The sequence below is a fragment of the Piliocolobus tephrosceles genome, chromosome 4 (assembly GCF_002776525.5).
Source record: "Piliocolobus tephrosceles isolate RC106 chromosome 4, ASM277652v3, whole genome shotgun sequence".
Classification (NCBI taxonomy): Eukaryota; Metazoa; Chordata; class Mammalia; order Primates; family Cercopithecidae; genus Piliocolobus; species Piliocolobus tephrosceles.
The window spans coordinates 149459127-149473890 of record NC_045437.1 but is presented as its reverse complement, the minus strand read 5'-3'; the positions used below and the strand labels follow the sequence as shown (position 1 = coordinate 149473890).

The 14764-nt window shown below is 44.7% G+C and overlaps 3 protein-coding genes across 6 annotated transcripts in view; all 3 read left to right on the top strand.

Moving 5' to 3' along the window:
* Positions 1 to 14764, top strand: part of LOC111526968 (protocadherin gamma-C4) — a 178115-nt gene that overhangs the window by 20595 nt on the left and 142756 nt on the right. The window contains exon 1 of one of the 4 annotated variants that reach the window (XM_023193066.3): positions 2470 to 4890. The exons of the other annotated variants lie outside the window; for them this stretch is intronic. Within the exon in view, the coding sequence (XP_023048834.2) occupies positions 2470 to 4890 (2421 nt within the window). Of the gene's footprint in view, positions 1 to 2469; positions 4891 to 14764 lie in introns of those variants that run through there. 4 annotated transcript variants of the gene reach the window in all.
* Positions 8279 to 10061, top strand: LOC111526973 (protocadherin gamma-B3-like). The gene is given in 3 exon segments (XM_023193074.2): positions 8279 to 9424; positions 9427 to 9757; positions 9760 to 10061. Coding segments are annotated over 3 exon segments (1596 nt in total). The 5' UTR covers positions 8279 to 8461.
* On the top strand, positions 11026 to 13908 carry LOC111526969 (protocadherin gamma-A6). Its single transcript, XM_023193072.2, has one exon. The coding sequence runs from the start codon at positions 11306 to 11308 to the stop codon at positions 13766 to 13768; it is 2463 nt and encodes an 820-aa protein (XP_023048840.2). The 5' UTR covers positions 11026 to 11305; the 3' UTR covers positions 13769 to 13908.

Here is a 14764-nt window from a genome sequence, read left to right as displayed (position 1 = left end):
CTGACCCCCAGACGGAACTGCAGTTTTACCTGGTGGTGGCCTTGGCCGTGATCTCGGTGCTCTTCCTCTTAGCGGTGATTCTGGCAATCTCCCTGCGCCTGCGACGCTCTTCCAGTTCAGACGCTTGGGGCTGCTTTCGGCCTGGTCTCAGCTCCAAGCCTGGACTTGGGGTTCTCCCAAATTACAGTGAGGGAACATTGCCCTTTTCCTACAACCTGTGTCTTGCCTCACAATCAGCCAAGACAGAGTTTAATTTTCTGAAGGTAACCCCGGAATTGGTTCCCTCACAAGATCTCCTCTGTGACAACGCCTCTTGGGAACAAAATACAAATCATGCAGACTCTGGGGTCCCTTTTGCCTCAGATACTATTTTAAAGGTGAGCTTTAATTAATTTATTTTCACTTCTGGTTTTATTGTTTCACCTAATTTGGGTAGGAAGTTCCATTGCAATTTCTTTGTCTGTGAGTTAGATTTGGTCAATGTTGTGCCTTAATTATCTTAATCTTATTTAACTGAATTTTAAGTGTTTTCTCTCTGAAGTGTGAGATTTATTTAGCAATAATTGCAAACCTTTATCACATGAGATACTGCACTGTATTTCTTTTTCTTCCTCATCTTTGCTTCTCTCTGAAGATTTGTTACTATTGGGACTTTAGGCAATTACTTTCACCTTCAGGCTCTTTGTTATTCAAATTTTTGTTTTACTTCCTCTTAGCATCATAATACTTTAGAGTAAAGAGAGTCTTCATTTTAGTAGTTTTTGGAAATTGGGAACCAAAGATGAAAGGCTTTTACATAATGGCATGGCTTGTTAATTGCAGGGCATGGGTAGGACATTGTCCCATTGACTTGAAGACCCACACTCGGCAAGCTAAATGTCTTGGAATCACAAATATATTTCTAAAGGATAGGCAATGTTTGAGGTCTGAAGTGTCTGCTTTAAAGAGTGCATTTAACAAATGTGAGAAATCATTCTCTGACATGCATTTTAACAAATTGCTCTTGAGAAAAATTACACATTGAGAAAAATCTTACAACCTATGTTCATATCATTTTCTACCAAATAAATATTACTCAAATCTTTGCTTTTGAATTTCCTAATTATATAGAAATTTTTTCTTTTTTTTTTTTTTTCTTTTTTTTTTTTTGAGAAGGAGTCTCGCTATGCCGCGGAGGCTGGAGTGCAGTGGCTGGATCTCCGCTCACTGCAAGCTCCGCCTCCCAGGTTCACGCCATTCTCCTGCCTCAGCCTCCCGAATAGCTGGGACTACAGGCGCCTGCCGCGTCGCCCGGCTACTTTTTCGTATTTTTTAGTAGAGACGGGGTTTCACCGTGTTAGCCAGGATGGTCTCGGTCTCCTGACCTCGTGATCCGCCCGTCTCGGCCTCCCAAAGTGCTGGGATTACAGGCTTGAGCCACCGCGACCGGCAGAATTTTAATTTTCTTAATTTTCTATGAAAGTGTCATTAAACAGAAAGACTTTCTGAAATGTTCATTTTTTTCAATCAAGAGGTTTTTCTATTTCTGTTGTCCTATAACGATGATAGCACTAAATAACTGTCTCAACATAGAAAGGCCACTCAGTACTGCTCAGTAAGTATCTGGTCATGCTTTCCTGCATAGATGATGAAATAAAGCCCCACCCTCCACAGTTGCTATACTGATTGTCATTGGAACTAAAAATATTTGAACATGATAATAGAAAAACATAAAAATGCATAGTTAACCCTACTCTAACGCTGTCTGAGATAGTGGAGAAACTTTCTCAAAGTCCTCACAAGTAATAAAGATCTGTATTTCTTCTGCATATGACAGCTAATACAACTTACATAAATCAGTAGTCCTGTTTGGAAAGGTGCATTGAGAAGTGGGTTTGTTTCCTTGGCATTCTTATGTGCAAATAAGCACGTTTTCTTAAATGCATACTAATAAAGAGATGAAATCTTGAATTCTACAAAGGTAAGAATTTGAATGTCCTAATTTAATGGACTAAATATAGGTAAGAGGTAAATAAAGGACATAGGCTCCCCCAATGACACATTAAATAAAATTTTTGTAAGGTATTGGAATCTAATAATATTGATCTCAGGGATTGTGGAAGTCTTGCTATTTCAGAATTAAAGCTGAATTAACAGTCATAGACAATGCTACACAGTTAAACATTAAGGATATGGCAACATTATTAGAAATAAAATTATAACTAAACTTAGGAGAAATAAAAATGGAATTTGGTGCAATCACTGGTTAGGACTCTGAGCGTCGCTGTTGACCAAAGTGGGAAAGAAGCTGCCGCAGAGGCGACCCGACTCTGCTCCCTCCATACTAAACACAGAGACCAGACAAGCTCCTACGAAAAGCCAACCCTCCACGCCCATTTTCGTCGGGGAATATGTACCCATCGGCTTTAGATAAATAAGGAAACAGCAGGCTGAACCAGAACTAAGAGAAAATTGGGCAGAGAGAAGGCAATGGCGAGTCCACCGAGGCGCTGGGCCTGCGGAGAGCTGCTGCTGCCCTTCATGCTCCTGGGGACGCTGTGCCAACCGGGATCCGGGAAGATCAGCTACTCGATGCCGGAGGAGCTGGACAAAGGCTCCTTCGTCGGCAACATCGCCAAGGACCTTGGGCTGGAGCCCCGGGAGCTGGCGGAGCGCGGAGTCCGCATCGTCTCCAGAGGTAGGACGCAGCTTTTCGCTCTGAACCCGCGAAGCGGCAGCTTGGTCACCGCGGGCAGGATAGACCGGGAGGAGCTCTGCGCTCAGAGCCCGCTGTGTGTGGTGAACTTTAACATCTTAGTTGAGAACAAAATGAAAATTTATGTAGTAGAAGTAGAAATAATCGATATTAATGATAACTTGCCGCGTTTCCGGGATGAGGAGTTAAAAGTAAAAGTTAATGAAAATGCGGCTGCAGGGACACGGTTAATGCTTCCCTTCGCGCGGGATGCAGATGTGGGTGTGAACTCCCTCCGGAGTTACCAGCTCAGCTCCAATCTGCACTTCTCTCTGGATGTGGTAAGCGGAACTGATGGACAAAAGTATCCGGAGCTGGTGTTGGAACAGCCCCTAGACCGCGAGAAAGAGACTGTTCACGACCTCCTCCTCACAGCTTTAGATGGCGGAGACCCGGTACTCTCCGGCACCACGCACATCCGTGTTACGGTCCTCGACGCAAACGACAATGCACCCCTGTTCACTCCATCCGAGTACAGCGTGAGTGTTCCAGAGAACATACCTGTGGGCACTCGGCTGCTCACGCTCACCGCCACGGATCCAGATGAGGGAATAAACGGGAAATTGACCTACTCTTTTCGCAATGAAGAAGACGAAATTTCGGAGACTTTCCAACTTGATTCCAACCTGGGGGAAATCTCAACTCTACAACCACTGGACTATGAAGAATCCAGATTCTACCTCATGGAAGTGGTAGCTCAGGATGGAGGCGCTCTTCTTGCCAGCGCTAAGGTGGTGGTCACAGTACAGGATGTGAATGACAATGCCCCCGAAGTGATCCTCACCTCTCTGACCAGTTCCCTCTCTGAAGATTGTCTTCCAGGAACTGTAATCGCGCTGTTTAGCGTACATGATGGTGATTCTGGCGAAAATGGTGAGATTGCATGCTCTATTCCTAGGAACTTGCCTTTTAAACTGGAGAAGTCAATTGATAATTACTATCACCTATTAACAACTAGAAATCTGGACAGAGAAGAGACTTCAGATTATAATATCACTTTAACTGTCATTGACCATGGAACCCCGCCCCTCTCTGCAGAAAACCACATCCCCTTGAAAGTAGCAGACATCAATGACAACCCACCCAATTTCCCTCAAGCCTCCTACTCCACCTCTCTCCCAGAAAACAACCCCAGAGGTGTCTCTATCTTCTCTGTGACAGCCCATGACCCTGACAGCGGTGACAACGCTCGAGTCACCTACTCCCTGGCTGAAGACACATTTCAGGGGGCGCCCTTGTCCTCCTATGTCTCCATTAACTCTGACAACGGTGTCCTGTATGCACTGAGATCCTTCGATTATGAGCAGTTGAGAGAACTACAGTTGTGGGTGACAGCCAGCGACAATGGGAACCCATCACTTAGCAGCAACGTGTCACTGAGCCTGTTTGTGCTGGACCAGAACGACAATGCGCCCGAGATCCTGTACCCCGCCCTCCCCACAGACGGTTCCACGGGCGTGGAGCTGGCGCCCCGCTCCGCAGAACCTGGCTACCTGGTGACCAAGGTGGTAGCGGTGGACAAAGATTCAGGCCAGAATGCCTGGCTGTCCTACCGCCTGCTTAAGGCCAGCGAGCCGGGACTCTTTGTGATTGGGCTGCACACCGGCGAGGTGCGGACAGCGCGGACCCTGCTGGACAGAGACGCACTCAAGCAGAGCCTCGTGGTGGCCGTGGAAGACCACGGCCAGCCCCCTCTGTCAGCCACCGTCACGGTCACAGTGGCCGTGGCAGACAGGATCCCTGACATCCTTGCTGACCTTGGCAGTATGAAGACCCCCATTGACTCTGAGGATTTGGACCTCACACTCTATCTTGTGGTGGCAGTGGCTGCAGTCTCCTGCGTTTTCCTGGCCTTTGTCATCGTGCTGCTGGTGCTCAGACTGAGGCGCTGGCACAAGTCACGCCTGCTTCAGGCTGAAGGCAGCAGGTTGGCGACTGTGCCCGCCTCGCATTTTGTGGGCATGGATGGGGTTCGGGCTTTCCTGCAGACCTATTCCCACGAGGTCTCCCTCACCGCGGACTCGAGGAAGAGTCACCTGATCTTTCCGCAGCCCAACTATGCAGACACGCTCCTTAGTGAAGAGAGCTGTGAAAAAAGCGAGCCTCTTCTGATGTCTGATAAGGTAGATGCAAACAAAGAAGAACGGCGAGTTCAGGTTAGTTTTCTCTTTCGGTAAGGATGACCAGAACATTTTCGTTTGTTTCCTTTTTCATTTTTCTGTCATATTCAAAATCAGCTAGTTATGCAAATAGTGGAATATTATTTGCTCTATTGGAGATTAATTTTTTTCAATTCATGCTTTCTCCATTTGTTTTCAAATTCTATCTTGGGAAGTCTAGCTGGTATCTGTAGACTTAAGTGAAACAAATACTTTAAAGGAAAGTGGTTAAATATAATCGTTTTACCCAAATACTTTGTTATATTGGAACTGCAGTTCTATTAATAACAGAGATGTTTTATTAATTCAAATTGTTATATGTATTGTTCTCTTTTGGGTGTCTGCCTAGACACCATTAATGTACGTGTTTTGGAAAGGATAATGAGTAGGATTGATATTTTAGTCTACCTGAAATTTGTTTAAGGAAATAATTTACAGTATTTACATAAATCAGTGGAAAGGTACAGAGAACTTCTGCATCATAAATATCAGAAAAGTAGATTAAATTTATAGTGATGATAACATGTAGCATTCTAAAGTCTGGAAAGTTTGTGTTAAGCCGTGTAATTATTGGATATGTGGGCTTGTTGGGAGAAGAAATCAGTGTAAAGGAACCTTAAAGTTGGGCTTTGTTCTGTGATGTAAAGCCTCCAAAGAGTTACATACTGCTGCATTCAATAAATGTAAATATGTCACACACCTGGCATCTTCTGTTGTAGACAAACCCTTTACTTATTAAAATCAGCACCTACTGAAATGTTAGCTTTCCTTTAAGTGTAGGTACAATTCTTCTTTATTACTTGAGTCTAAGGTTGTATTTGAAATAAAGAATTCAATTTAAGGATGGTTCAAAATTTTTAATTTCATATCTAAGGGATGTGCTCATCTTAAATTAATAGGTGTGCCTTAATGAAATACTGGTCTATGTGCCTCAAATTCCAGGAGGATGTGTTATGTAATGAAAGAACTACTAGATTTCCATTCTGCATCTAATTTGCTGACGATGATTTTCAGATGCTTCGTATTAAAATATTCTTAATCCTTCAAATTTTGTACTTTTAACACCTTGAGCATCAGCTTCAAATAATGACTAAATAAGGGGAAAAGGTAATAAAATATTACAAATGGGATAGTAAGCTACATTACTCAACCACATGAAAGGTTAATTGACACATTAAAGAACCTAAGATCACTTGATTTTTATTTTTTAAACATTATTAAAGAGCAGTCAATTATACACACACACACACACATATATACACAAACACACATACATACACACATGGACATTCTGACCAAAATGTAAAATGTACAAACTCACTGAATAGTGAATACATTCAAAGAGTAACAGGAGAATCTATAGAATAGGTGCGACATCATTCACTCCTATGTGAAAACTTGCTTTTCCTTTTTTTTTTTTTTTTTAAAGAAAATGTTATATGCTTCTCAGAGTAGGGTGTTTGGAAAAAAAGTAAAGGTTATAGATTTGGGTATGCATCCTCTGAGTTAACTATTTTGTGCAATGGAAAAATATCTTTAAACCCTCTATAAACTACTAACAGACTTTATAAAATGCTTGATCCATACATTCTGAATGTACGTACTATATATACCATATACTTTTAAATATCTGAATATTTAGTTTTGTATGTGTTCTGAAGAATAATTTTTCATACTAATTGAAGTGTCCATACAATGAACACTTGGCATTGTGTGTGAAGGCCCTTGCTTTGGAATGTTTTGGAGCAAAGTCTTGAGTCAGTTATGTTTTTGATGTTTGTATAAAGGTGACAATGAGTGGCTGTCCAGAATTCTGGATATCATGACTAGTTTCAGATGCTATAATGCTTTTCCACTATAAGGTGAATTCAGTGTGGAACTCATTGCTTATTGCTGCACACCTGCCTAGTTTTAGGATAACAATACATTATGTAGGCTAAAGATAATTTCTTTAAGAAGATTTTCTGGTTTGGAAATGTAATTAAAACTGTAAGACACCTGTCAGAAACATGGAAAATGGCATGTTATTGACCAGGGAAAAGTGTAAATAACAAAAGGTTGGTATGATCAGACGGTAAACTGGGAACTAAGGAAAAGTGGACAGGAAGATTACTTACATAATTAAATAATATTATTATAAGGACTCACAATTCACTCCCCAATCCTAATAAACACATCATTGTTAGGCTACTTGAGAAGAAACAGTACAGTTCAGAACAATTGTGATGTAGTATGAAAAAACGTCCTTTGTAAAAGTTTTTCATCTGGGCCAGGGTGGTTCATGCCTTATAATCCCAGCACTTTGGGAGGCTGAGGTGGGAGGATTTCTTAAAGCCAGGTGTTCAAGCCCAGCCTGGGCAACATAGTGAGACCCCACCTCTACAGAAAAAAAAAGTTTTCAATCATACTTATTTAATTAAAAGTAGACACTTGGAAACAAAGGAAAAGAGACCCTCTTGCTTCTTGCTATACTTCTATTTTATAAGGTCAATCATTTCCTCATTACCTGTAACTTCTTTTGGGGGGAAATAATAAAGATAAAAGAGAAAAAAGTGAAACATAGAATAAAACTAAAAGCTATGAGATTATAACTTTTAGAAGTTAGAAGAAAAGGAAATAGAATACAATAACAATACACGTGAAGCTGATATTTCAAGCATCTTTATACTACGTCTTCTGCCATCACCAAAAATAGCTTTCATTTGTATGATTTTTCTATGTATCATTTTATTTGGTCCTCATTTCTACTAAAGTAAGCAGAGAAGGTGTTATTATGACCATTTTATGAAAATGGAAACTAAAAAACATGACGGGATTGAGCAAGATTATCTCTGCCCTTTGACAAGTAAAAGGTACTTGATTTGGATGGATAAAGCTCAAATTAAAAGAAATAACAGACTAAAGATATAGTAAATATATTTAATGTTTTTTTAAAAGTCCTTTTACTGTAATCCCAGCACTATGGGAGGCCAAGACGGGCGGATCACGAGGTCAGGAGATCGAGACCATCCTGGCTAACACGGTGAAACCCCGTCTCTACTAAAAATACAAAAAATTAGCCGGGCGAGGTGGCGGGCGCCTGTGGTCCCAGCTACTCGGGAGGCTGAGGCAAGAGAATGGCGTGAACCCGGGAGGCGGAGCTTGCAGTGAGTTGAGATCCGGCCACTGCACTCCAGCCTGGGTGACAGAGCGAGACTCCGTCTCAAAAAAAAAAAAAAAAAAAAAAAGTCCTTTTAAAATGGGAAGAAAGTATCACTATCAGTACACTGCCGATTTTTCTCCTTACTGGCTCCTTATTTGAAGCGAATTTAGTCATCACTACTGCAGTGCTGCAGCGGAGGCGCCGGGTGCCGCTCTTGGCTAGTGCTGTGCAAAGTATTGGCTCCTCCCGCCGCAGCCAACTTGAAAGAAAAGTGTACTCTGTATCCGGCTTCCTGCAGCGGAGACACCCATCAGAGAACCCAAGCACCAAGACAAAGCAAATAGTTGGTTCTGCTCAGAGAAGTCTTGAGATTATTTAAAGATCTCCTCTCCTCGGATTTAGAAAGGCAAAGGCGCAGAGAGGGGGATGGGAAACAGCTCCGGATGGAGGGGCCCAGCAGGGCAGAGGCGATTGCTGTTTCTCTTCCTGCTCTCTTTGTTAAGCCAGGCGCTCTCCCAACCGATCCGCTACGCTATTCCCCAGGAGCTGGACAGAGGCTCCCTGGTAGGGAACCTCGCCAAGGACCTGGGCTTTGGCGTAGGGGATTTACCTACTCGGAACCTGCTGGTTATTGCAGAGAAGAAATTCTTTACCGTGAGCCCCGAAAATGGGGACTTATTTGTGAGCGACCATATAGACCGAGAGGAGATTTGTGGCAAGAAGTCAACGTGTGTTCTGGAATTTGAAATGGTTGCTGAAAAGCCTTTAAACGTTTTTCATGTAACCGTGCTGATCCAGGATATTAATGATAACCCACCGACGTTTAGCGAAAATATCACTGAGCTGGAAATCAGCGAACTGGCGATCACTGGAGCCACCTTTGCCGTGGAATCTGCTCAGGATCCTGATGTAGGTGTCAATTCGCTGCAGCAGTACTACCTCAGCCTTGATCCGCACTTCTCTTTGATTCAGAAGGAGAACCTGGATGACAGTAGGTACCTAGAACTAGTACTGAAAGCACCCCTGGACAGGGAAAAGCAGCCGCATCACCACCTGGTCCTCACAGCTGTGGATGGGGGCGAGCCCTCCAGAAGCTGTACCACCCAGATCAGGGTAATCGTTGCAGACGCAAATGATAACCCCCCAGTATTTACTCAGGACATGTACAGGGTCAGTGTTGCAGAGAACCTGCCCACTGGCTCCTTGGTATTAAAAGTGATGGCCACTGACTTGGGTGAGGGCGTTAATGCCAAAATCATCTACGCCTACATCAATATTGGTAAGGCAGTGAGACAATTATTCAAGCTGGACAGTAAAACGGGGGAACTCACCACTGTTGGAGAACTGGACTTTGAAGAGAGTGATAGCTACACAATTGGGGTGGACCCAACGCTCGGCTGTCCTACCACATTCAGCAGCCTAGCGAGCTGCTCAGCCTGGGGCTGAGCACTGGTGAAGTGTGCACGGCGCTTACCTTGGGCTACAGGGAGGCCGCCCGCCAGCGCCTGCTGGTCACTGTTCGTGATGGAGGACAGCCGCCTCTTTCAGCCACCGTCACGCTGCACCTAATCTTCGTAGATAGCTTGCAAGAGATACAGCCTGACCTTAGCGACCGTCCCACTCCCTCTGACCTTCAGGCAGTGCTACAGTTTCACCTAGTAGTGGCGTTGGCCTTGATCTCGGTGCTTTTCCTCCTCGCGGTGATTCTGGCCGTCGCCCTGCGCCGCGACGCTCTTCTAGACCCGCCACTGAGGGCTACTTTCAGCCTGGTCTCTACTCCAAGACTGTACCTGGAGCTCTCCCCAACTATAGCGAAAGGACTTTGCTTTATTCCTACAATCTGTGTGCTGCCTCACATTCCTCAAACACCGAGTTTAAATTTCTCAATATAAAGGCTGAAGATGCTGCACCACAAGATCTGCTATGTGATGAAGCATCTTGGTTTGAAAGTAATGACAATCCAAAAATGCCTTCTAATTCAGGCAATTTGCAACAAGTGAGTTTCTTCAAACCTTTCCTTCCATAAATATAATTGGGTTTCAATTCATTGATTTAGAGATAAAATATTTACAGATTAAATATTTCCTGATTACATTATTTTATTGATTTTCTGGGTATGGAGTAGGGTGCCTAGGAAATTCTTTGTAGAATTTCCTGTAGAATATCTGTGTCGCAGTTGTTCTTTCATAGAAAGCCTCCTTTTGATAGTCTTGAATTTTTTTAATCCTAATACACTATAATCTGAAACATTTTTAATACAGTATTGTCTCACACTGTCATTTTCAGACGTATCTATCCAGAATTAGACACAAATTTGCACAATTAAGTGGTTTACTTAGTTTTAATGCAGTCAATCCTAAAATATATTAAACATAATGCATATCTTAAGATATTTTTAATGTAACATATATATAATATTTTTACTTCCCTTTGCATGTTTTTTAAAGTATACACAGATGTTGCCTGTGTCAGGGCAGTTTTTAATTTCTATGCTAATCAAAAGAAATAATGGCATCTAAAATGGCAACTCTTGTATTGGGCACTATAGTGAATTGGCTCAAAATGTGTTTGTGTAGCATATGCCTGTAGTCCCAGCTACTCGGGAAGCTGAGGTGGGAGGATCCCTTGACCCCAGAAGATTGCCGCTGCAATGATCTATAATTGTGCCCCTGCACTCTAGCCTGGGAGACACAGAGAGAGTTTGTCTCAAAAAAATGTGTTTGTAATTGTTGGTACCCTTATTGAAAATGGGACTAGTGTAAATGATGGTGAAATATGATGATAATTCAAAATTTACAGAAGATCGTAATATTTTTTCTGTTCCCCAAGATCCTAAGAGATATTTCCATAAAAATGAATGGTAAACATCAGAGAACATTTAAAATTATTCACAATAATCTCTTGCACTCTTCTAAATGCTTCATTGTCTTGGGAAGGGAAATATTATGAGTGTCATCTATGCAGATTTAGCAGAAATAAAAGCCTCTGTATGATAGTTTCACAAAACGATGCAGTATTAAGTTAGGACTCTAAGCGTCGCTGTTCACTAACCCGGGCAAGAAAATCAACGGAAACTCGAGTTACATCCTCCAACCACAAAGCAAATCAGACAGGAAAGCAGGAAAGTTGTGCGGAAATTCTGACCTGAAACGCTTCGCATCCCGTCTCTGCTTGTTGAAGGAACTTAACCGCTATTTCTGAGAAGAGCAAAAGTGATGCAGACCTGTTTTTCCTCTTCTTAATCCCAGAGAAGTCTCTAATAAGCCAGTAATGGCGCCTCTGCAGAGGCGTCCGCTGCGCAGCGAGCAGGTCCTGCTCCTCACGCTCCTGGGAACGCTGTGGGGGGCTGCGGCAGCGCAGATCCGCTACTCTATTCCTGAGGAGCTGGAGAAAGGCTCCTTCGTAGGCAACATCGCAAAGGACCTGGGACTGGAGCCCCGGGAGCTGGCGGAGCACGGAGTCCGCATCGTCTTCAGAGGTAGGACGCAGCTTTTCTCTCTGAACCCGCGAAGCGGCAGCTTGGTCACCGCGGGTAGGATAGACCGGGAGGAGCTCTGTGCTCAGAGCCCGCGGTGTCTGGTGAGTTTTAACATCCTTGTCGAGGATAAACTGAATCTTTATCCCGTGGAAGTGGACATAGTGGACATTAATGACAATACACCCCAATTCTTAAAAGAAGAATTGGAAGTGAAAATTCTCGAAAACGCAGCTCCATCCTCTCGTTTTCCACTAACGGAGGTCTATGACCCTGATGTGGGAATAAACTCCCTTCAGGGCTTTAAGCTCAGTGGTAATAGTCACTTCTCAGTGGACGTGCAAAGCGAAGGCCATGGGCCCAAGTACCCGGAGCTGGTGCTGGAGAGCACCCTGGACCGGGAAGGAGAAGCCGTTTACCACCTGGTCCTTACTGCCATGGATGGCGGTGACCCTGTCCGCTCAAGCGTTGCCCGAATTCTGGTAACAGTTGTAGATGCGAATGACAACGCTCCAATGTTTACTCAGCCTGTCTACCGTGTGAGTGTTCCTGAAAACCTGCCAGTAGGCACACCAGTGTTGGCAGTAAATGCCACCGACCAGGATGAAGGAGTCCACGGGGAAGTAACTTATTACTTTGTGAAGATTACAGAAAAGGTCTCACAAATTTTCTGTTTGAATGTTTTGACTGGAGAAATTTCAACTTCCGCAAATCTAGACTATGAGGACTCGAGATTTTACGAGCTGGGTGTTGAAGCCCGGGATGGGCCAGGTCTTCGAGACAGAGCGAAAGTCTTAATAACTGTCTTGGATGTCAATGATAATGTACCAGAAGTGGTTGTTACATCTGGAAGCAGAACAATTGCTGAAAGTGCACCTCCAGGAACAGTCATCGCTCTTTTTCAAGTGTTCGATCGAGACTCTGGCCTGAATGGCCTGGTAACCTGTTCCATCCCGAGAAGTCTCCCATTTGAATTGGAAAAATCAGTTAGCAATTATTATCGATTAGTGACAAATGCAGCTCTAGACCGGGAAGAGGTATCCTTATACAACATCACTGTGACAGCCACGGACAAAGGAACACCGCCTCTGTCAACAGAAACAATCATCTCCCTAAATGTGGCAGACACCAACGACAACCCGCCCACCTTCCCCCACTCATCCTACTCAGTCTATGTCCTTGAAAACAACCCCAGGGGTGCCTCCATCTTCTCTGTGAATGCACAGGACCCTGACATGGACCAGAACGCCCGAGTCTCCTACTCACTGGCAGAAGACACCCTCCAGGGGGCGCCCCTGTCCTCCTACGTGTCCATCAACTCCGACACTGGGATTCTGTACACCTTGCGCTCCTTCGACTATGAGCAGTTGAGAGACCTACAGCTGTGGGTGACAGCCAGCGACAGCGGGGACCCGCCTCTTAGCAGCAACGTGTCACTGAGCCTGTTTGTGCTGGACCAGAATGACAATGCGCCCGAGATCCTGTATCCCGCCCTCCCCACAGACGATTCCACCGGCGTGGAGCTGGCGCCCCGCTCTGCAGAGCCTGGCTACCTGGTGACCAAGGTGGTGGCGGTGGACAGAGACTCGGGCCAGAACGCCTGGCTGTCCTACCGCCTGCTCAAGGCCAGTGAACCGGGACTCTTCGCGGTGGGTCTACACACGGGCGAGGTGCGCACGGCGCGAGCCCTGCTGGACAGAGACGCGCTCAAGCAGAGCCTCGTGGTGGCCGTCCAGGACCATGGCCAGCCCCCTCTCTCCGCCACTGTCACGCTCACCGTGGCTGTGGCCGACAGCATCCCCGAAATCCTGGCCGACCTGGGCAGCCTTGAGCCCTCCGACGGTTCTCACAACTCTGACCTCACGCTGTACCTGGTGGTGGCGGTGGCCGTGGTCTCCTGCGTCTTCTTGGCCTTCGTCATCGTGCTGCTGGCGCTCAGGCTGCGGCGCTGGCACAAGTCACGCCGGCTGCAGGCTTTGGGAGGTGGCTTGGCGAGCATGCCCGGCTCGCACTTTGTGGGCGTGGACGGGGTTCGGGCTTTCCTGCAGACATATTCCCACGAGGTCTCACTCACTGCAGACTCGCGGAAGAGTCATCTGATTTTCCCCCAGCCCAACTATGCGGACACGCTCATCAGCAAGGAGAGCTGTGAGAAAAGCGAGTCTCTTCTCACAACTCAGGATTTACTTGAAATGAAAGGAGACCCCAGGCAACTTCAGGTGAGTTTCTTTCCAGGTGGAAGCGGAAGAGTAATCTGATCTTCCCGCCACCCAACTATTTAGACACACTCATCAGCCAGGATGGCTGCAAGAGAAGTGAACCTCTTTTGGTACAGGAAGATTCGTGATTTTGTAAAGTGGATGACTCCCTTGTTCAGGTGAGGGAATTGTTTTTATTGGTTGGCATGAAAATTAAAGATTATCTTTGATTAGTGCTTAGTTTTCTTAGTCCTTTGCAGGGAATCACATAATTCTAATGTTTTTCTTTTATATCAAAAGAATGTTCTGAAGTCTTAATTTTGTGGGGGGAAAATAATACATGTCCTAGTTTTTCTTTACCTTTCTCTTCTTGGCAAACTATTTGTGTCTTGGATTGAGTACATCTCGTTTCTTAGGTTTTTTCCTATTATGTGACATTTGTAAGTTTCTTTATTTTTCTAATGTGGGGAAAAATAATCTTAATTTAGGTCAGTGTTATCAAGATCTTGGTTTTAGCTAGCATGGTGGCTCACACCTGTAATCCCACCTCTTCAGGAGGCTGAGACGGGAGAACCCCTTGAGGCCAGGAGTTTGAGACCAGCCTAGGCAACAGAGCACGACTCTGTCTCTACCAAAAAGAAAAAAAAAATAGCCAGATGTGTGGTGTACACCTGTAGTCCCAGCTACTCGAGAAGCTCTGATAGGAGAATTGCTTAAGTCCAGGGGTTTGAGGCTGCAGTGAGATATAATTGTGTCACTGCACCCTAGCCTGGAAGGCAGAATGAGTCTCTCTCTCTCTTTCAAAAAAAAAAAAAAGATTTTGTTTTTTTCAGTGTTACTTAATAATTATAAATGACGGAGGTTCATACAAGAGATCTTTCACCTTTACTACTTAGGAATCAAAATTTTTTTTTTTTTTTTTTTTTGAGACGGAGTCTCGCTCTGTCGCCCAGGCTGGAGTGCAGTGGCGCGATCTCAGCTCACTGCAAGCTCCGCCTCCCGGGTTTACGCCATTCTCCTGCCTCAGCCTCCTGAGTAGCTGGGACTACAGGCGCC

Bases quoted from the DNA above. Each gene is read 5' to 3' on its own strand.
- LOC111526969 (XM_023193072.2), top strand. From the start codon at position 11,306: ATGGCGCCTCTGCAGAGGCGTCCGCTGCGCAGCGAGCAGGTCCTGCTC.